At 35.3% G+C, this 23,545-nt stretch overlaps 1 protein-coding gene across 2 annotated transcripts in view; it reads left to right on the forward strand.

The window, feature by feature from the left end:
* The window catches only part of smog (G-protein coupled receptor 158 smog), a 337,058-nt gene that overhangs the window by 227,829 nt on the left and 85,684 nt on the right, over positions 1–23,545 (forward strand). For both annotated transcript variants that reach the window (XM_081757949.1, XM_081757953.1), the window contains exons 4-7: positions 3,025–3,185; positions 7,261–7,423; positions 9,362–9,430; positions 12,756–12,865. In XM_081757949.1, the coding sequence (XP_081614075.1) occupies positions 3,025–3,185; positions 7,261–7,423; positions 9,362–9,430; positions 12,756–12,865 (503 nt within the window). The remainder of the gene's footprint in view (positions 1–3,024; positions 3,186–7,260; positions 7,424–9,361; positions 9,431–12,755; positions 12,866–23,545) is intronic.

Genomic DNA, 23,545 nt, shown 5'->3' on the forward strand with positions numbered 1-23,545 from the left:
TTTTATATTTTCCCTAGAAAGGAAGAAAGACGATGGGGTTACAATTGTTATAATACGATGAACATATCTTGAAATCCCTTAAGGTAAGAAACATGACATTTGGTATTTAGACTTTTCACTTAAAATATATTTTTCCTAGAAGGAATAAAAGAAAGGTAGGAAAGAAAAAGGATCTGAGTTACCATTGTTATACCAAAATGGTCATATAGTCACCGGGAAACGGGCAAACAATTAGAAATTAATTTTAGGACACAGTTAGTACTAGGACCAATATCGGTTTTTATTATTTCACTTTGGTTGAAATGCGTATGGGGACGATTTAATTAAATTTTCCACAATTACTTAAATTTTCCACAAAGAATAATGCCCTAAACTTGCTGTTGCAGGCCAATTAGCTTGCCGCAAGCTTTACTATGCAAGCCAATTAGCTTGCTCCAAGCTTGCGGCAAGCTAGTTAGTTACATCAGGGCAAGGCTTGCAGCAAGATTGTGTTCACAAGTGAAACGCAAGCAAAGTATAAGCTTAACTTATTAATGGCAAGCTTTATTAAGCTTATTCCTAGCGAAGGACACGTCAAACAAGCCACATGGAAGCTTGCGGTAAGCGAATTTAGATAAAATAAAACAATAAGAAATGCTTATATATCATCCATCTGGTTAAATTTGTTACAATATATTTTCTCACCTTCCCAATTTTTGAAGCAAATGCACAACCGTGAAAACATCCATGTCTCGAGCTACATCTACAAAACATAAAAATATTCATGGCAGTAACGGTTTATTGTGACAAGCAACTTTTTTTTTTAACAAGAGTTTCATTCCCATCCAATGGATGGGCGGGCCGTAGAAGGCAACACCTTCTCTGTGGCCAGAGATATTTTCAACTTTTTTTATTTATAGGACATGGAGATTGATTTCAGGCTATATAATAATGTGGATTGAAGTAGGGAACTAATAGCAAAATCAAGTTGACGAGAATGTGTCAGAGTTGGCTTTCGGTACTTTCGTATATTGCTAAGAGATGGTCCAGTGGTGGGTAGGCATAGCGTGGTACAGCAGGAACCTGGTCTAAGAGCTCATGGACGATGGGATGTGCCAATTGGATTCGTGTCGCTATGTAGCGTTGGCGTAGATGGCGGAGGTGTGGCAAAATAGTTGGAAATTGCGCACGACGATATATTTCAGCAGTGGGAGTATCGAAAGCGAGAGAGTAGGCCAGACGTAAGGCATGTCTTAAAAGGCACCTGAGTACAGGGATTCAAAGGCACACATGAATCCTTGTATTTAAAGTGACGAAAGTAATCGTTACTCTTATGATTCCTTGAACTCAACGAATCGAATGCCAGAAGGGAGTCAGAATTCCCATCATTACTTGCTATGGGCCTGATGTTAATTCTACCCATTATAACAGAAAACATGGAAAATAGATTTAATTTATTTTTGAAGCTTAGACATAAAACGCCTATCGCTTCTACAAAAACAAAAACATTCCAGGAAACCATGAAGCTGCCAAGATAGCAAATACAATACTTTTTTTTTCTTTTGACAACGAACTCCCCATTGCTTCTTACCAATATACAATATCTTGCATTATCAGCCGCGAGTACTTGAAATTTCTACCTTTTTATATAAAAACGCAGAAAAATGTTTACACTTTAAACAGAGCGTTCAAATAATGTTTATACTGTAAGTCAAACTTGAAGTATATATTAAAATATCTGCAAGAGTTCTGTATTCTTTCGTGAAATAAATAGGCTCAAAACTGCTGCCATCTATGTTCACATTTATGCTTTATACACAAATACTACAATTTCTTATGCCTCATGTTTACCGAAATATGAGAAAATAAAGAGCAATATTGTAGGTACGTGAGACAAGAGTACTAACAGCACAATTTTTTTTAAAAAATAATTAAGTTTGTTCTTTACTCAAGGTGAATGCTAAAACGACGCTAACAACGCGAACACTATCTTGTCGCCTAAAGTTAAGAGGTCAGCGTCACGTGGTTTTTGAGAACAACTGAAAATCGAACGCCCGCTGGCTTTTTACTCCAATCTAAAGAAAAGCGTCTCGCAAGTGAAGCGTGGGTTGCCCGAACTACAGCTTGCGCTAAACCGAAATAAGCTTTTGGGTATAAGCCAAAGCGAAATAAAATCAAATAAAAGCGACACGCAAGCTTGCGGCAAGCAAGCATACTGTCTGGGTTGTTATCGTGCGAAGAACGAAAGCAAAGTCAGAAATATGACGTGTGAGGTTGTAGGCTGAGTAAACGGAGGGTTTTGGAGGCAAGTCCCCCAACTAGTCGAAGGCTAGTAATAATATAAATTAAAATAGTTCACGTTTCTATAAAGTAGTGACTGTATGTACGCACCGAGCATTATTACTGACACAGAGAACGTTGACTGGTACAACATATCTCAAAATTTATTTTAACTAATTATTAAATACTTCAATATTTTTAAATATTTTACGACACATCCCATGGTACTGAGCGACACACCAGTGTATTAATACATGAACATCTGAAATGAAACACTAATAACATATGCAAAGACACAACAGTTATTTCCAATTGAGTATGCTGTATTGCCGTAGTTTGTTGCTTCCCTTCTCAGTAACGTGTACGGAGAGGAGGAGGAGCAGGCAGATAACTTGGCCTTGAGAAAGAAGCATAGTGACAGGGAAAGAAGAAAATCAGTACCGAATTCGAAGGTTTGGTAGCATACGAGTATTAGTCTTGGATTCATCACTGGGCGTGCGCTGCCAACACTTATTTCATTATCCTACCGCATCTCCTACCTTCTATTGCTCAACACGTTTCTTTCTTCCATTTTTCTGATTGTACAAGTGTGCTCCTACGTCACACATTATCCAGTTCTAACTCACTGTACTACACAAACAAGGTTCATGGAGTTTGCAGATTTCACAAAGAGGAGCGCCGGGTAAAAAAAAAAAAAAAAAAGTAAGTAAGTAAGTTGAAACCTACAATGAAAATTCATATATATGCTTGTCCTTCTCTTTACAGTGTGTTCCATTGTCAGGACATGGCTTCCGACGTGGAGGGTATGAGTGCAGATGTCGCCGCGGCTATTTTCTCGACCACCCTAATGCCTCCTGGAGTGGATTCCGAGGAGTCGATCTGGAGGCTGCTTTCTCTATGGGCTACCCAGATAAATCGTATTTCAGGTGAGAAATAAACTCTTTCCCTTTCGTCTTTGTGTATATTATTTCTTTGAAAACAAGAATATATTTCAACTGGAAATAATAAGTATACAGCAAGATGAATTCTGTATTTACCAGATTGGGTTGTAGTTGGTATTGGATTCTTCTCAGTGAATACATAGAATAATCTAGAAGAGTTAACGAAAAAGAATTGCATATGGAAAATTGTAATTCAATAGAAGTATTAATTGAATTTTATTTGTACACGGCATTCTTCTTCCTGTGAAATCTGGGTTGAAATTTAACATAATGCCACAAGCTCTCCACATTTGACTCATGCTGTGTTAACAAATACTTTTTTTTTTTTTTTTTTTTTTTTTTTTTGCAGCACAGCATTCATTACCAATCTGATTCGCCCTCTGTGTGGTCTCAGGGACTCGTTCTATATTAGGTCGATGCTAACGCAATATGATTACTTTGCTTATCATGTTGGAGATCAATTAACGGACAGACTATAGAAATGATCAGGTTAAATTAAATAATTATCCAGTTGTCTCGCGACAGTGGTTCAACGCCAATAATTTTGTGCTCTAGCTCCAATTGACCCTGGAAGCTATTATAATCCAGGGGCGGATCCAGGACCGACTTCTGGGTAGGTGGTGGGTTGTCATACTGCTACTTTTAAGGGCTCCAAACTTTTTGATGGGTTTTATCTATCTATCTATCTATCTATCTATCTATCTATCTATCTATCTATATATATATATATATATATATATATATATATATATATATATATATATATATATATATATAAAATAAGAATGTTTCCTCTTCTGGCCCGATCGCCCCCCTGGATCCGCCCCTGTTATAATCGGCTATACAGGGAACGCCTATTCCGATGTAAACACATTGTATTGTATGAAATATGTTAAAGTATAGTAAAGAAAACAGTTTCACGCCCAAAGTACCTAATTTCCAGTAGTAGTAATCCTTCTTCAGTTACAAAGGTAACAAGTCTCCTACTTTCGAAGTATAACTGAAACTCTCATACATTTTGCCTTATTGAAATCCTGGATTTGATTCTTGGCCATCAGAATAAACTTCTGATTCCACTATTTCTGTACAATTTCGTCCTTTTTCCTTATGTGAAAAATTGTATAATAATAATCTATATATATAAAAGAGAACGTACAATTTTTTGTCCGCTCATCACGCTAATACGGCTGAACCAATTTCTTTCATTTTTGGGGGGTTATTAGGATTTGGACCCTAGATGGTTTTTATCATATCACTTTAATTTTTAATTACCAGTGTCTTGAGATAATTGACCATTCAGGTGTCCATAACGTACAAATCCTTTGTTATTAGTTCATCATAGGTAAAAATAAACGTATTTATATGCAACCCGCATGACCGTGTCACTCGGCGGGTTAACATAAATGACAGGCGATATACAGCGGAAAATAGCTTGAATCTTCTGTTTAAAATTTTTTAATTGATTTGCTTATTTTTACAGACACTTTTACAATATGCCAGCACCGGGATGACCGCAGCGAAGCGGGGCGGGTTAACATAAATGACAGGCGATATAATGTTAAGATTTACTGCAATCTTCTATGGTTTTTATCATATCACTTGAAAGCGAAAAAGTAAAAATTATCTAAGTAACAAAGTTTATTGCGTTCCGGGGTGACCGCAGCGAAGCGGGGTGAACGCTGCTAGTAATAATAATAATAATAATAATAATAATAATAATAATAATAATAATAATAATAATAATAATAATAATAATAATACAGTTCTTAATGATCTTTAATGACTTTTCTCTCACTTCTTTTGAAAATTAATGAATAATTAAAGGAGAACGAAGAATATAGAAGAATTAGAAAGTGAGTTAAGGCCATCAGTTGGTGGTGGGCAAGGGAAGAGGGCCAATTTCCTGCCCCTCCCCTTGAGTTGTGATACTCATATACAGTTGAACTTGGTTATAATGAGTTCAAAGGGACCCAAAAAGTAATGTCGTTGTAACCGAAATATAAATATAATATTAGTCATCAAGGATCAAAAGATGTCAATGATTAAGTTGATTTTGGTTTTAACGTCCCGCTCAGCAGCGAGGCTATATGAGACGTGGACCTACTGATTAACGTGGAATCCGAACCACATGATCTCCCGCCGGGAATCAAACCTGGGTCTCCCAAACCAAAGGCACGTACGCTAACCGCTTAGCCACGAAGGAGCTCTCGATTACAAGTACGAGTTTGAGATAACTTTATTAACGAGTTTAATTAATTTGGAAATGTTGTACTAACCCGACATGCAATGATTTTTGTGGTATGAGGAATTAGTTGGCCACACTAAATATCTGATGCAATAGACGAGGTGTCGCAGAAACCATTGTTGCTATAATCAAGCTCAACTGTACTTTAATCATCAGTATAGTAATTATGTATAAAAAATGCGAAACATATCGGTGCACAATCTTCATTCCCCTATCCCTTTCCCAAGCAAAGTCTGACGTGACAACGCTGATATGTGCCATATGGTATCTTTAAAAATGTTGTTAAACGAATAAACTCTGCTGAAGAAAGTAAAGAGGATCGTGCTATTCCATGTATGAGATATGGGAAGGTTTCTCAACCTGTAATATGTGTACCACTGGCGGTAAGTATGAATTATGGTGGTATTAATGATTAATATGCTTTGGTGAAACACCAGTAGAAAAAAATTGAGAATTACTGGGATATGGAATATTTGCAGAAAGGAAAACTATAGACCCCTATATCCTTTATTATAAGCAACCAATATTTATTTGCTATTGGCGCAGGTTGTATAGAAGCTAGGGATTTTCTAAGGAATGGAATATGGATAGCCACCGTTACAGTTACCGTTACCCGTGAATATGTTAACGGAATGACACTATTAATGAATTTGCCCGAGACTATCGTCCTCTAGCTGTCTATTGCAAAAGACAATTTAGAAATTCGCTCTGTTCAAGAAAAATCACGTGGAGTGACGGACGGACAGACGTATAATCTTGTATGTTCCATTTTGTGATCCTCTGTGTGATCCACTGTATGAAACAGTATAACTGTTTCTAGACCTTTCTTTATACCCGAAAACCAATTGTGTGATCCTAAAACTATTTCCAGACCTTTCTTTATACTCCAGAACCCACTGTGCGATCCTCAAACTGTTTCTTTCCAGACCTTCCTTTATGCCCCAGAACTCACTGTGTGGGCCCAAAACTGTTTCCAGACATTTTTTTATACCTCAGAACCCACTATGTGTGTAAAATGTTTACCTTTCTTTATATCTCAGAACCCACTGTGATCCTAAACTGTTTCAAGACTTCCTTTATACCTCAGAACCCACTGTGTGATGCTAAACCTGTTTCCAGACCTTTCTGTATACCTCAGAATCCACTGTGTGATCCTGCCTGAATCTGTTTCCAGAACTTTCTTTATACCTCAGAACCCACTGTGTGATCCTAGACCTGTTTCCAGAACTTTTTATACCCCAGAACCCACTGTTTCCAGTTGTACCTCAGAAACCACTGTGTTATCCTTAACATGTTTACAGAACTTTCTTTATACCCCAGAACCCACTGTGTGATCCTAAACCTGTTGTCAGAACTTTCTTTATACCCCAGAACCCACTGTGTGATCCAAAAACTGTTTCCAAAACTTTTATACTCCAGAACTTACTGTGTGATCTTAAACCTTTTTCCAGGCCTTTCTTTATACTCTAGAACCCGCTGTGTGATCCTAAACCTGTTTCCAGAACTTTCTTTATACCCCAGAACCCACTGTGTGACCGTAAAGTGTTTTCAGACCTTTCCTTATACCTGAGAGGGCAGTTTATGACATAATTAACGCGCACTCAAATTTCTACAATATGCGAAAGGCCACGAAAACAAATATTAGTTAATGTAATGAGATTTTGCAATACAATCTGGCTCCCTTTCTGAACCTTTTTGGATTTTTTCATTATCTTTAAATGAGTCACCAAAACTCGGAAAAATGGGGGAAGAGGAAGCGTAGTGAAGACTCTTTCATGCTAATACACACTTTAATATAGTTTTTTTCTCTCTCAGATGTCGTCCCTGTTCAAGCCAATGCTCGGAATGCGATATTGATGACATCTGTACGGCAGAGTATGATTACTTGATGCGCTGTGTCCTTTTGGGAATACAAATCCTCTCCATGTGTATTTCTGTGGTGCTAGCTTGTATTGTTTTCAAGCAGAGAAAATGTAAGGTAAGCGTTTATATACTTTCTGTGCTAAGGCTTAGTTGCTAATTTATTATAATTCTAAATGTTAGAATAATTAACTAAAAGGTTGATAAAAAAAAATAAAGTGATTATATCGAGTAAACGTTCACATACTAATATATTGAATTATTCAGTTTTCTGATTGTACAGTCTTTTAAAAAGAATCTTGACCTCCACCTTACTTTAAAAACACATATTCTGGAATTTGCATATAGGAAATTCTAATACAGTACTTTGACTCTAAATAAAGGTCTAAATTGGCCAAAGAAAATCAATACTCTTTTGATTTAATTCAAAATCTTGGTTAGAGTACGGAGCTTTCAAAGGTAAATAGGTAACCAGATTTTTTTGAACAAGACTGTATATCCTATTTCGCTAACATAAACAGAAATGTTGCCACTGACTTCAGTGTGAGCAAAAGTTTTACATGTGTACCGCATGATGACTCTACTATCGGTAGTGAACATAAATGGTACAGTGTTGAGTTTTGTGTTTTAGGTCTTTATGCATCACCGAGGATATGAAGGACTGGGCTTAAACTGAGGGAAATAATTGATAGGGACAGCCATATATTTCTGATATAAATGCAATACGTACGTTTTACTACGTAAGTCTGCGTATGGCACTTGTTATCCGTATGCTACTTAAGGATTCTCTTTTTCTCATTTAGATGTCATAGCATGCCCCTGCATTACATTTGATACTTAACAGGTTTCTGTATTCTATATATACGGATATAAATGTTACATACGTCCATCAGTATGTTTAGATCGGCCTTTTCCAACCTTTTCACACTGTGGCTCCCTTTAGAGTCTATAGTACATATAAAGGACTCCTTGCAATGTATATGGTTAGTATTTATATTTCTTTCCATATTAGTATATATACATGGGTGTAAGTGTGAGAGTTTTTGTTTATCTTTGCAATCTTGTTAGGATAGTATGATGGGTGGCCATGGGTTTCAAACCTGGGGCCGGGCACCTTGACTAAAATGTTGCAAATATATAAATAAATCCAGTACGTAAACAAAATTAAACCACAATAGCTTACCCATCAGGTATGGGAAAAAAGTACTTTTTTCTGGAAAATCCGAAAATCATAAATCCGAACGCGGTTCCTAGAAACTTCTTACATTTTGTCTTAGCGCTAGCGATATGCAAATAATAGGGTTGTCCGTCGGCGTTATGTGAAGTCAGTGTTTTTACAAAAGCTCATTCATATGTAATTGTTTGTCATACATATTTTTATTTTTATTTTCCCTTAGGCCTATACGTTAAGAGCCTGCCTTACTAAAAATAATACGAAATTTACCATTTTCTTTTGCTTGATTATTCATCAGTGAAAGGAGATAATGAAATGCAAGTTACCACAATTATAGATAATGCTAGTCTACAACAGAAAATATGAACTTGATGAATGTTCAGTGTTGCAATCCATAGAAATTACAGTGTTGCCACAAAAACAATTTCCCTAAAATCTAAGTTAAAACAGCGAGTAGAGGAATGAACTCAACTGCATTTGATTACGTATCATGTTGTCTTGGTTTGTTGTAAACTACTTTTTAATTAACATTATTATTTAGTTTTAATAACTGTATGTTAAAACTATTTTGTTTATTACAAACTAAATACAATTACTATTTAAAAAGTAGTTCACAGGAAACCAAAATAATATGATACGTAACCAAATGCAGTTGAGTTTATTCCTCTACTCGCTACATTAACTTAGATTTCAGGGAAATTGTTATTTGATATTGAAACATTGCAACTGGTGCTTCTACAAACCACGAACCGCTACTGATATATATATATATATATATATATATATATATATATATATATATATATATATATTCACGTTTATAGGTGACGTATTTTCTGTATTCTTGTATTTATTTTTTTCTTTCTTTCTTTCTTCTTGCAGACTATAGCATCAGGAATGTGGACCATGTTAGAAACAATACTGCTTGGAGCTTTCCTTCTGTATGCAACGGTAAGATTTATGTATTCTTTGCCTTTTTCTCATAGTGTCTACTTCTATCATCCATTTGATCAAAGGAATGACATCTAATCAATGCTGTTGAACAAATAAAAGAGAAAGACATTTTATCGTCGCGCTGGTTATTATGGAACAAAATTTTTAATTGGGCATTCAGTACAAAAATCTTTGAGTTAAACGTTCTACGATTATGCCTGTTAGGCGAAGGGATACACATGGTTAAGGCAAGTGAATCATGATGGAAGACTTCGAGGAATGTGAGAGGAAACGAGAGTACCCCGAGAAAAACCACGAACACGATGTTGACCACCAGTGTTTAGTACACAAAGGATTCAAGTCCAATTTTGGTCATTTTGGACATATTTCGTATTTAAGATCTCTACCGGAAGCTCCTTTCAGTGCATAAAGGATTCAAGTCCAATTTTTTGGTCATTTTGGTCATATTTCGTATTTAAGATCTTTACCGAAAGCTCTTTTCAGTGCACAAAGAATTCAAGTCTAATTTTGGTCATTTTGGACATATTTCGTATTTAAGATCTCTACCGGAAGCTCCTTTCAGTGCACAAAGAATTCAATTCAATTTTGGTCATTTTGGACATACTTCTTATTTAAAATATTTACCTGAAGCTCCTTACATTCATAAAGGATTCAAGTCCAATTTTTTGGTCATTTTGGTCATATTTCATATTTAAGATCTCTACAGAAAGCTCTTTTCAGTGCACAAAGGATTCAAGTCCAATATTGGTCATTTTGGACTTATTTCTTATGCAAGATCTGTACCTGAAGCTCCTTTTACTACAAAAAGGACTCAAGTCCAATTTTGGCCATTTTGGTCATATTTCGTATTTAAGATTTCTACCTGAAGCTCCACTCAAGATTTAACAACTTCATGTCCAGATATTGTAAATAACTCTTACAATGGAAAAGACAGTGTTCGTTTTTCCATATATTTAAGCAGAGCGTACATACTTTCTCCTTTTCTCAGAACTGCGGTAATTGTACTTGAATCCCTTGTGCTCTGAACCCCCCAATTAAGAACCAAGTTATAAACTTACACTGAACGTTATATTGATATTGCACAAAAGCCACAATTTATTTCTATTTAAATACCAAAACAATGACAGAGTTCCCAATTCTTCGTTTGAAGTATTTGTTCTAACACAGACCTGAAACCAGCCACAAAGGTTTGGGGGACTATGAATATGTTAAGGGGGCCAAGTCATTAAAAATTCTCCTACAATTTACTTGTATTAATAATAGCATTTTGTATTGAGGTCTGGAGGGGCCACAAAAAGTTTGGGGGGCCAGGCTCCCTAGCCGACCTCTAGTTGCGGGCCTGGTCTAACATAGACAGTATTTTTATATTACCTCGTATATTTTTGTGCATATTTAAATTCCTTCCAACCCATCAACTATTGCTTCTGCGGTTTAACTTTATCGTACGAGATTAATTCCTTGCAGCATATCCGAAACTTCGTATTCCGAACGGAATTTTTCCATATTAAATAATGGTGATCGCATCAATTTGTTCCATATCTATAGTCTGTCTAACGGGAAAGGTGACTGATTTGTTGCTACTGGACTACTAGCATCATCTGTGGAGAAGTTTATGTACTACATAGCAGTACATTTCGACTATCTAATAATTTGCAAGTTACAAATCGCTAGCAGCGAAGCTCGATTCCTACGAATCTTGTAACTGACACTACCTTCTGAACTCTGACCGGGAAGGAAGTAAAATTCTCTTTTAAATCGTTTAAAAGTGCAACATAAATGTTTCAAATGAATCAAACTGTTTACTGTAGTGAAACATTGAGTCTTAAGAACGTATTTAAGTGGTATACAAGATTTCGTGATGGCCGGAAGAGTACAGAAGATGATTCATAAACAGGACCAATAGTGACTGTGCGAACTGACGAAAACGTCTAAACAGTGGCGGAGATTGTACATGCGGGTCGTTGCGCATCTGCAAGACTAATCGAGGATCTCACTTAAATTCCGAGGTTCACTGTCCATTTCATTCGAACTAAAAAAATTTGGGTAAACGAAGGGTCTGTACGCGTTTTCCGTTACACATACTCAGTGACGATCAAAACATTGCAGAATGGAACACTGAAGACATATAAAACACTGAAGACATAGAACAGACGATTCATATCAAGCGTTGTAACAGATGATGAAACATGGTACCTTCAGTACGAACTACTTACAAAGCGTGAGTTCGAAATGGATCTGTCAAGGCTCTCCAACCCGAAAGAAGTTACGAATGTAGGAAAGCTCTGCTCATTATTTTCTTTGATTCCAAAGGTATCATTCACAAGGCGTTTACTCCAGAGAGTCACACTGTGAACGCCGAGTATTAGTGGATGTTTTTGTAACATCTATTGGCCAGGATTCGAAGAATCGACCTGAAAATAGGGAACAAAGCTCATGGTCTCTGTTGCACAACAATGTATACGTACACAAGAACAGAATGGTACGCTAGTTTGTGGCGAAAAAAAGATATCGTGGAGTTCGATCATCCCACACCTGCCATATTTGATTCCATGCATCTTCTGGCTATTCCTGAAACTGAAATAGGCGTTCAAAGAAAGGCGTTCTGACACTATCGCAGATATCCAAAAGGCTCCGACCGCAGTCTTGAGGCATTTCCAAAACAGAAGTACCAAGACTGATTTACCAAGTTCTACAATTGCTTTAATGCATTTATTGACTCTCGAGGTGACTATTTACTAAAATTCTGACAATGAACGCAGTCAATGTGTTTGAAATATAAGTTAAAATAAAACAAATAAAACTCGGATGGAATATTGAAAAATTAGTTTATTTAATTACAGATATCTCCGTGAAAATTATATGGAATATATTAAATACAGAAATTCTTATTGTTTTACTATTTACAACAATTCCTGTTTATTAATAGTTCTTCATAATAATTAGATAGTGTTATGGTTACGTTGTAACAAAACAGTCTACTTCAAAACATAAAGTCCTCGTTACACGCTTTCTTCTCAAGGAAGCTATGTTCCTATTGGTAATATAACTAAAAGATCTTAGTAAATATTGAACTAAAGGCCGTCCTTTGAACTCTCGTGCTTCATTCAATGTTAAGAAGATGTTTGTTGGTGAGTTTAAAGAATGCTTCCTGATACTGGGGACTTCATGTTTGGAAGTAAAGCTTTTTTTAAAAAAGCAGAAGAATGAAATTACTGAATTGATTCAATTTTCAAGAATACGTATAAATTATTAATAGATTTATACTGAAAATCTATGTGCTTTGGTGAAAATATTTTAAATATCTTCTCTTCTTCCCTCTCAGGTGGTAATTCGCTTCTTTGAGCCCTCCATTGTCCAATGTTTTGTGGAACCATGGTGTAGAGAACTCGGTTTTGTAGTATGTTATGGTGCGATTATACTTAAATTATATAGGTAAGTACCTTATAGTACAATATATAATATAATATTTGTTGCATTATGTGTACCACATTGTTTAGAGCAGAGGTAGCCAACTATTTAACATATTGTGAGTCAGAACAAAATAAGAACCATATTTGGGGCACTTTTTTCTCCGCTCCCTGAGTTGGCGGTATGTTAATTGTGCGTAAGCCATACATGTTCAGACTATTTGTTCTATACTATGTGCCGTGCTTCTTGTTTCATGTTAACGTTAATTAGGGCCTGAGCTATGAATATTTTAAATTAACTCTAGGAAATCTACATTTTTCTCTAAAAATCCACACAATAATGTCTTACGTTGCATAATTGAATTGAGCTGGTAAAGAGAATATTTTCACAGTTAAAAGTAGTCTGAAGTTTTTTTTAAATCTTTAAATCATAACTTAAGGTAAGGGTACTCGAAGTATACTACCTAGGGCTACCTATAATCTGACTTATATAACCATAACCAACTATAACCTAAATTGATCTAAAGTAACCAAAGCAGTTCTAGACTTAGCTAATCTATCCTTACCTACGACAAGCTTATCAAGTACTGGGATAAGGCATACTTAAACAAAATGCATATTATAACCACTGGCGCAAATCCCGGGGGGATGAGGGGGACATGCTCCCTCCAATCTTGGAACTTGGGGGGACTTTTCCCCCCAATAATCAGATTTGAAATGCGTTTTTTGGGGAGAATGTGATGATTTGTGTCCGATTGCCACAAAGTAAAGTGAGATGAAATTGTCCTCCCAGAATAAGCATCAAATCTGGTTGCCTCCCAATCTTGAAGACAACTCTGCTCCCCTGATCCTCCACAGCATTGTTTTTCTACTTCATAAGTATTTTGAACATCGCTTACATATATACAGAGTGTTAATGAACTATACCGACAAAGTATAAGAGGTGATTCCTCACATCAAAATATGAGAAAAATCATATGGACCTATGACGAAAAGAGCATAGTTTCAGAGCTAGGGCTGTCCAAAATCTCGAAAAAGCCAAATTTCAAGAGGCCCTATTTCAAATTCGAGAGACTGTGGATTGTTGTCCTCATCAGCGTAAAGGAAGTCACGCATAAGCAATCCGAAAATGCATATTTCACTAATGTCCAATGGGTGTACAGATTATTCTCTACAGGGTGAAATTCCCAGACATGCCATCAACCAAATTTTGAAATATGCTCTGACGTTATGATTGGTCTAAAGTAGGAAAACGATAAGCCTTGATAGCAAAGAACACGGAATCCTTTGGCGCGATGTCGGAAGTGTTAAGGATTGTCAGCAACACGGTCTCTCGTACTCGGGAAAACGCATGGTGCGATGTTTACTTTCAGGCTTACAAGTGAAGAAAACGTGAAATATACCGTGACGAAATACATTTCATCACACGTTATTTCGAACACAAAGAAACATGAAGCTGCCGGTTCCTAACACTTCCCTCGGAAACATTGGATATCCATTGTTGTCAAGGCTTACCTTCTGCCTACTTTGGATCCTTCTTGAAATCAGGGTATATCTGAAAACTCTATTGGAAACATATATGAGAATTGCACCCTGTAGGGAATACCTTCTACACCTATTAACAATTGATGAAATATGCATTTTTTGGATTGCGTATGCGTGACTTCCTTTACGCTGATAAGAACCACCATCCACAGTTTTTGGAATTCGAAATAGGGCCTATTGAAGTTTAGCTTTTTCATCACTTTGGACAGCCCTAGCTCTGAAACTATGCACTTTTTGCAATAGCTCCATATGAACTTTTTCTCTTATTTTGATGTGAGGAATCACCTCTTACAGTTTGTCGGTATAGTTCATTAACATCCTCTCTCTCTCTCTCTCTCTCTCTCTATATATATATATATATATATATATTGGGGAACCATCATACCCGTCCTCTCCAATGTTGAAGACACATTTTTGGGCCGCTGATTGTAATCAGTATCTTCATGCCTTGCTATTCGAACTTTAGCGAGGCATCTAATAAAAATGTGTTGTCGATCATAGGAATAGAACTGTCAGATATTAAGATTCGATTTACAGTAAATAACGCTGTGTTAGTAATCATTATAAACTTTCTAATCCGGTATTCTTGATCTGCAATTATCAGAGACAAGTTTGAAGCCGATTCTTTAGTAATTATCTTAAAAGTAGTTTTAAATGCATGCCTATTCATTATAGGTATTTGTCGTTGCTATAAGTTACTCGTATGTTTACTTCTGTTTCCATTCTATCATAAAAGTTCAATTCTGTTTTCATCTTTTTCCACCAGTTTATTTTGTAGCTTCCCCTCCAACCAATAATTTTATCCCTAACATTCATATATCATACTTTCGTTTATTTTTATTTTCATAATTCCCTCATTCATAATTTTATTTATTATAACCATTTCATACATTCAACACAACAAATCAACTTGTATATTTCACTTTTTTTTTTTTTTTTTGGTTAAAAATGACTATTTTATTAACATTTGCCAATGTTGAAATTGATAAACACGTTAAAATGTTCATGAGCATTTGAAAAATGGTTATGAAATCATCAAAATGTTGATAACACATCGTAACATGTGCGTACACAATAAAATGTTCATGAACACGGCGTAGTTTGGACGCACTCCTAGATTCAAACTTAAAATAATAAGAATAAACATATTATTCGTGAATATGTATAAGCATAAGGAATTATGAATATCGGGAATATACAGAAAACTAAATGGATGTAAAATACTTAGGAGTACTATATTGTACTTAATAGCTGAGACTGAAGATGTACGTATTATATAATCTACCGTATACAGGGTGATCAAGAAGAATATACTCTCGATAGGAATATACACTTAACAGAATACAATACACTCATCATTCGGTTTTACGGATTTTCGTAGGAATTAACAAAATCTAAAGCAGCCGATTCAGTTTGAAGATCCATATTTTAAACTAAATATGTTCAATTTATTGTAATATATATTTACAGTGCAACAGATATTGTACACTATCAGATTGGAAAGTGTACTTTACTTAAAAGTACAGTAAAGCAATTGTGAATATCACATAGTTTTCAATCTCTTTCGTAATGTAATTGTGGATATTACATAGTGCAGATTTAGTGTCGGGAATTATGGGTATTTGACAACATTGAATCGCTATTGACCTCTTTTAGTAAGTTAAAATGAGGAATGAGTGTATACGTGTTTTTGTAGGAAGCTACAATATATCTACGCACTATCCCTAAAATGTGGTTTTAAATTTAAATACAATTTTTATTTAAAAGAAAAAAGGTGGTTATGGCCCGTCTACAATCACTTGATGATAAAACAAACCATTTTCTTTGGTTATGTCTTAACATCAAAATAAATAAATATATCCTGATTGAACGAAGCCAATTATAACAAACCGTTTTATTTTACAATTCTTTAACCTTAATGTTTAGGTTATGTTAGCTTTCGCCAATTATAACAGCCCAAATATTACGGTAGTTGAAGAAAGAGAAAAAAATCAATTCAAACATGCGCAACAAATTTATCAAAAGATTTCAGATTCTTGTTGAGTGGCTAATCGAAATGAAAGACGACTCGACGTCATTAACAAAATTGAATGAAAGAAAAAAAATAGTATCAAACTTACATATGCTTAACTCTATGAGCAGTATTCGAAATTATAGAATTGAAATTTTGTCGTGATTGTTTATTTGTGCCAATCAGTCAACAGTTACATTGTAACAATTATCAGGAGCAACAGAATAATGTTTGTCAAATATTTGCCTACATCGCAGTATGTTCAAATCACTTACGATATTATATTATTACATTGACTTAATATAAACATTGTATCAATTCTCAAATTTTGGTATCTTTATGATACATATTCAGTTCGTGATCACTCAAGAACTAATGATCCATATGCTCTAGTCACTCATTTAACAACATGACATTATTATTACTAAGATTATTACTAAGTAGACGTTCATTGTTTATAACCCTGTCACCAATTTAAGTGAGGCGACAACATAAGCCCTACATGACTGCTACTACATTCTCATTGTACTCTAGGACAAGTAAGTAGCATATATCAACCGTACATAATACATCTACTGAAAAAAATCTACTATTAATGAGATGAGATATTTACAAACGAGAAAAAAAAAGCTTACTTCCACTTCTCTACGCCAGGGTTTACATATCTTACGAGAGATTAGAACGTCATTATCAACTTTATTATCACTTTAACTTCACAATATAATGTCATTAATTCTCAAGAGCAACGGACACATGATAAAATTTCAGATTGTGTTTAAGAACGACAAATTGAATAAATGTAAGTACGTATATGTTTATCAATAAAGTTGAACATGAGTCAGCTATGTTGACTTCCGATGAGGCAAATATGTAAGAAATTCATAGTGCGTTAATGGCACCTTTAAACTAAATATGTGCCCAAGACAGAGTCTTGCACGGAAGCATATTCGAACAAGATTTTTTTTAAAATATAAAGAAAAACTACAACTGGAGGTTAGCTGAAATCTGCACAGATCAAGTATGCACTCGCATATCATGAGACAACAGCAATGAACACGGTACACTTACTATCCTAATTTACCGAAACCCTTTCACATTTAAGATCCAAGTTATATATATATATATATACGAAATCACGTTCAGAATATAATTTTCTTAACCTACATAAAGCCCTAACCTACGCAATTGAAATACATGTTTAAAAAAAATCGCGAAACAAAATAACAGGACATTATTTTACCGTAAGCACACAAGTTTAATTTACGTAACCTAAGCAGGCAATCAAAGTATACATTTCCCAAAATATATCACGAGACAAAATAACAGGACATTATTTAACCGTAAACGCACAAGTTCAATTTACCTAACCTAAACAAGCAATCAAAGTATACATTTCCCGGAATATATCACCAGACAACGCAAAAGTATATTATTTAATAGTAAGCACACAATCTGATTTCCTAACCTAACAATCAAGATAGCTGTATATTATGGGACACGTTCAATTTAAATCTTACCTAACCTAAGCAACCTAAACACATTATTTAATGAGGCACACGTTCAAAATGACATCTCAGAGTGAAAAAAAATTTTACTTAATCTAGCAATAAGAAAGGAATGTATCAATTCTGACATGGCAAAATATTAGAGGCACATTAATATCAAGCGGTGCGCCCAAAGTAAAATTCACCAACAATTTCCAATGTTGATCACATATGCTTATATATCTTTTTATTGAGTGGAAATGAGATGAGCTGTCTAAACGCGTAACGCCTTTTGCTTTAACTACACATATTTACTTCGAAGCACTCCATTTGGTGAATTAGTGAATCCGTTTATGATCGGAACAAGAAGAAAATAAAATAAAATGGATAGAGATTACCAAATTAATGGAGGTTCCTACAAATAGTCCTCTCGGTCCTTGTCACCTGGATCTATGGCTTCACAGGACAGAATAGGGTAGCAAACCTATGTATTTACACGTCGAAACTGATCTCCTCGGGTATTAGTCCCACGTCCTATTAAATATGGGACCCTGGTTCCAGTATCCGATGAAATGAACTTCGACAACTATACTTCCTGCCCCATTACTTCATATCACTCGTAATGGCGGAAGTAACACTCGATGGCTTTTGGCCAAAACTTGTTTCAATGAATTTTTACTTCGGTCAGACTCCTCAGTGTTCCTTTTCTTCCAAAATAAGTCAGGTTATTCCAATTAATAATTTATACTAGGTTAACTTCCAAAATTCTACACTTTTGGTTACGAAATTTCTAAGTTTTGAGGAGCTGACCTAAGCCATCGTTCTTCTTACACTGTAAAACGGCGTTTCACTGCGTCATCTTTCTCGCGTCACCAGACCTTAATAAACGCGTTTTTAAATATTATATCTTCGACTGTAATTAACACAGTTTTACCATAAATACATATCGATACAAGAATCTAACCTTAAAGATCACGATTATGTATATATATTTCTAATTTCTAACTTACCGAGAACTATATTTAATAATTTAGAAATATGCACTTACTCCTTTCTGGTCATTATTTACCAGTCACCCCGGTAACGAAGAATTTTGGCTGCGTTTCGATCCGCCATGTTTATCTTTTAGCATTTCGTTTTCTCTAATAGTGATCCGAATGCCCTCTTGCGGGAATAACCAGAAATGATCGCTACGTTCTTAACAAAAGAACGACGGAAAGCAACGGAGTGAAATAGCATGAAAAGTTAAATTTTCTTCCAATCGTAGTTCTGGATTGATATTTCTATAAGGTAAAGTAAATTGAAATAGAGTAAAAGTGTTAATTAAATTTCACTATATTAAGCTATAACATGAGTGGAATTATTACAGTAACGCGAAGCAATTGTAGAAAGAAACAGTTCGAAATTTTCGTGGTAAATTATTGGTGTGTTTGCGTGTCTCATATGTGTTTTGCATATCGCATATAAAACTAATCACCTCTTGTGCCATTTATTTCATTGGCAACGAAACAAATTAACATCAAAACGAATCTTTGGAAGCACTAGGGTGCAGTGTTACAATACACGAACCAACTTTAACGCTGCATGAACAACCGGTAAACATCAAAATACAGGAGCCAACTTAAACAGAAATGTAACCGATAAACGGTCGGTTACAATGACCGACGCTGAAATAACTGGAACTTATGCTAGGGTGCTCGTATATTGATATATATTTGCAAATGTCTATCTAGAAATTATCACTTTCACCTAATTTCTTCTATATTTGACACTATAACAGCTTATTATGTCCTCCCTTATTATGTTCTTTTGCTATGCAGGTGGGAAGAAAACATCTATGCTCAGTGGCAGATCGAGCCAGGGGGCCGGTGGGCTAGCATCCAGTTTTTTAAAAGTTTTTTATGATATATTTATCATAACCCTAGGAACACCAAGGGGGGAGGGTCTTGGAGGCCCACAAATTATTTTTCTTACATTTTGTAACACTTCTAATTGCATTAAAAATCTTTTTAAAAAATGATATTGTCAAGCTTGACCCCATTAATCATAAAACGTACTTGCTTAGTTTTTAGTGTTTTGTTTTTTCTATTTATAAATAAAGAAAGTGCTCTGGGCCTCAGAGCCTCTTCCTTCCCTTTTGGTGGTACTAAGGTTTTATCCACCGCATACGCTGTTATATTCCAATGTTTTGGCTTATTATTTTATTTTCCTTTGAAACAATTTTGGTATTACAACATGCAGGGGCACTCTGAGCTATTATTCTGGTGGAGTGTTGCCAACTGCACACAGAATCAAGTTTCAATAGTGATGCGAAAGAACTATACTGCTCCACCTCTGGTGCTATCAAGTATTTTTAATCATAGAATCTAGAAGCAGCAGCCTTCAACACTGACTGAAGACGCATATTTCATAAGAAATTGTCAGTTCGTTATTCTGTGACTGTGACTGTATGTGGGTATCTGCAGCAGCATTGGAATAATGGCAAATCATGCTCCTCGCCAAAGTTCAATTGAAAAAGAACTTAAAGAACTTTTAAATCAATCTGACATAGAAGGTAGTGACCTCGAATATAGCAAAGTGGAAATAATCCTGTCAGATTTTGATGCAAAAGATAGTGATTTGAACATTTTATTTGACAACGCATATGGAACACATGGAAGTAGTGATACGTTTCTTGCAATGAATCCCTTGTAATACTCATGATGTCGTAGTGTTGATGTTTACAAAACTGACAGACAAGTCGTAGCTTGTTTGCTTACGTTTTACATGTTCATTCAATTGGTGCAAAGCCCTGACGTTTGCTACTAGAAAAATTGTGACTTATATTGTGTTAGCAACACTTCTTCTCTGGTGAAATCCCCTATAGTGTCCAATGAACGTTCCTCACACTGTCTATCTTTTCGCGGAAACAAAATTTGAAAGAATTTCGCCATTCCAAGGATAGCCGGGATGGAATTATAAGATTAATCCTGAATTCATTGGAATACTAAAGTAAGCTTCACTTTTCTCCATTACCCCACTTTACTGCACCACCACCAAAATGCTTTTAGAAGCCGCCTTTCTACACATTCTACACTGTACTAAGTTGCTATTGATCTATTTGATAGTTTTTTCTACACAAACAAATAAAATAAATAGATCATAGTTACTGACTTAAATAAAAAATGGTAACTTAAACAATTACACACATATTGGCAACACTGTACTTAGAAACCTCGTAATAATAGAGAATAAAAATATATGATGATGTCTTAGACATCCCAAGTTCACATCAGACAAGATAAATTATTTTCCGTGAGAAATAATACCCTTTAGGCTGTGGGCCTCAGAGGCCCCTCCGTTGGTGCTCCATGGAATCCAAAAATACCTTGGCGTTCCTAGGGATAATCTGGGTTCTTGCTGCCCCCCCCCTTAGTTTTTACCTTTTAAATCCGCCTCTATCTATGCTGTATTAAAATAGAAGTTAACGCACTCATTTGAATACAAAATGAGTTCTTTTCGTAGTTTTTCTTGTCCATACTACTGGATGCATTGCAAATGAATCAGACAAGCAACGTATAACCATAGTTGCTTTCAATTGATTAATAAAAATGTAAGAATGTTATAGTATCGGCAGTGTAGAGTATCTACCGCTGTTAATTTAAAAATAATGGTTTTTATCTCTTTTCTGTGGAAGTAAGTAAAAGAACTGGGAGGAATACTTGAGTAAGCAAACTTTATTAACACTGAGAGAGATTATATGAAAATGCAAAAACACAATAAAGTTACATTGAAATAAAGTAAATTTTGTAATTACAAAATATCATACACGAGAGACCTTACTTGGCTCAGATTTTTTTTTAACTAAGATTTTACAAAGAGAAAAAGGTTTTACATGAATGTTAGGTGTCCTCTCACCCACATGACTGAATTTTCCCCTCGTCTTTGGCTGCTTCCGTCCTCCCTAGCCAGCCTGGATATTCTCCTTATATTCCCCACTTTATCTCTTTTTTAAACAATTAAGAGGCCTTGTTCGTTTGTTTATCTTGTCCCTTAGGCCAAGTTATTTGAACAAAACATTTTAATAGTTCTTCATCTTAGCACATATTAAATTATCTTATGCATTTTTTTCTTACAAAATCTGTTTCCCAACACATTCCCCCACTGTATCAGTATATAACTAGAACAACACCTTTTTGTGTGTGTCGGTGTGTGGCTGGTGAAGTGGCCGATAATGTCGGCCCTGTGCTGTGAGTTGGGGGACTAACAACGGATAGGTTTGAAATGTTAGTTAAGGGCGATCCATTAACTTGAGGACTTGATGTAACATTGTTAATCTGATGAGAGAAATGTTGTGAGGTGGGAGCTGGTGCTGGGGGGTTGGAATGTAACCAGGAATTAGTAAGATTGTTTGTAACCGACTGCATCTCGGTGAAGGTTACACCCAATTTCCGTGATTGAACTGCACTGCGCGTTAACGGCATACGGAATCACTCAACAAAACAAAAATTATAAGGATATTAAATTTATAAAAATAATTGCACTGAGAAACCCATCAGCCTTAACCAAGAAATAGAGAAAAAAATTTTTAAAAAAATAGAATTTGGTATAAAATATGTAAAATTTAGCCAAAAAAGAATGTGAGCATTAGCATGTCGCCAGGGGAGCCATGATTAATAAAAATGTAAGAATGTTATAGTATCGGCAGTGTAGAGTATCTACCGCTGTTAATTTAAAAATAATGGTTTTTATCTCTTTTCTGTGGAAGTAAGTAAAAAAACTGGGAGGAATACTTGAGTAAGCAAACTTTATTAACACTGAGAGAGATTATATGAAAATGCAAAAACACAATAAAGTTACATTGAAATAAAGTAAATTTTGTAATTACAAAATATCATACACGAGAGACCTTACTTGGCTCAGATTTTTTTTTTAACTAAGATTTTACAAAGAGAAAAAGGTTTTACATGAATGTTAGGTGTCCTCTCACCCACATGACTGAATTTTCCCCTCGTCTTTGGCTGCTTCCGTCCTCCCTAGCCAGCCTGGATATTCTCCTTATATTCCCCATCTTAGCACATATTAAATTATCTTATGCATTTTTTTCTTACAAAATCTGTTTCCCAACACACAATATTAAGAACTATATAAGCAATATATTTTAAGTGTTAGATGAAAATGGGAAATACTTCCTTTTGAAAACAGTTCCCTTACTTTAAAAAAAATGAACGATGCGAAACTAACGAAAACATATATTTATAATGAAAAAGTTATTAAAGCTATGAAATTAGTTTAATTATTCAACTCTATCCGTAGAAACACTCCATTTACGTAGTCTGGCTGTTGAGAAACTTCTTGCATTGGCTGTTTTCTATACATTCATTTTCGCTATTTTTTTTCTATTTTAGTTTTTATTTTATGATATACGACTCTTGACGCAATCATTCGGAAGTCTACCACTGGCTAAATAGCTTGGAAAAAATGGGGGAGGGAGGGAGAAAGGGTTGTAGAAGCTTCGCTGACTGAGCTGGTTAGTTCACACAACTGAAACTCGCTCTTTCTCTCTCTTGTCATTTTCGCCACCAACACAGAAAATTAATTTTCTCATAACATCTCCCGCTTACACTCGTGGAATATTGAATCAACACAGTAAATTGAAACCCTCTAAAATAAGCGGACCATTTAC

The sequence above is a fragment of the Thermobia domestica genome, chromosome 1 (genome assembly GCF_964235325.1).
Source record: "Thermobia domestica chromosome 1, izTheDome1.hap1.1, whole genome shotgun sequence".
In the NCBI taxonomy this organism is placed as follows: domain Eukaryota; kingdom Metazoa; phylum Arthropoda; class Insecta; order Zygentoma; family Lepismatidae; genus Thermobia; species Thermobia domestica.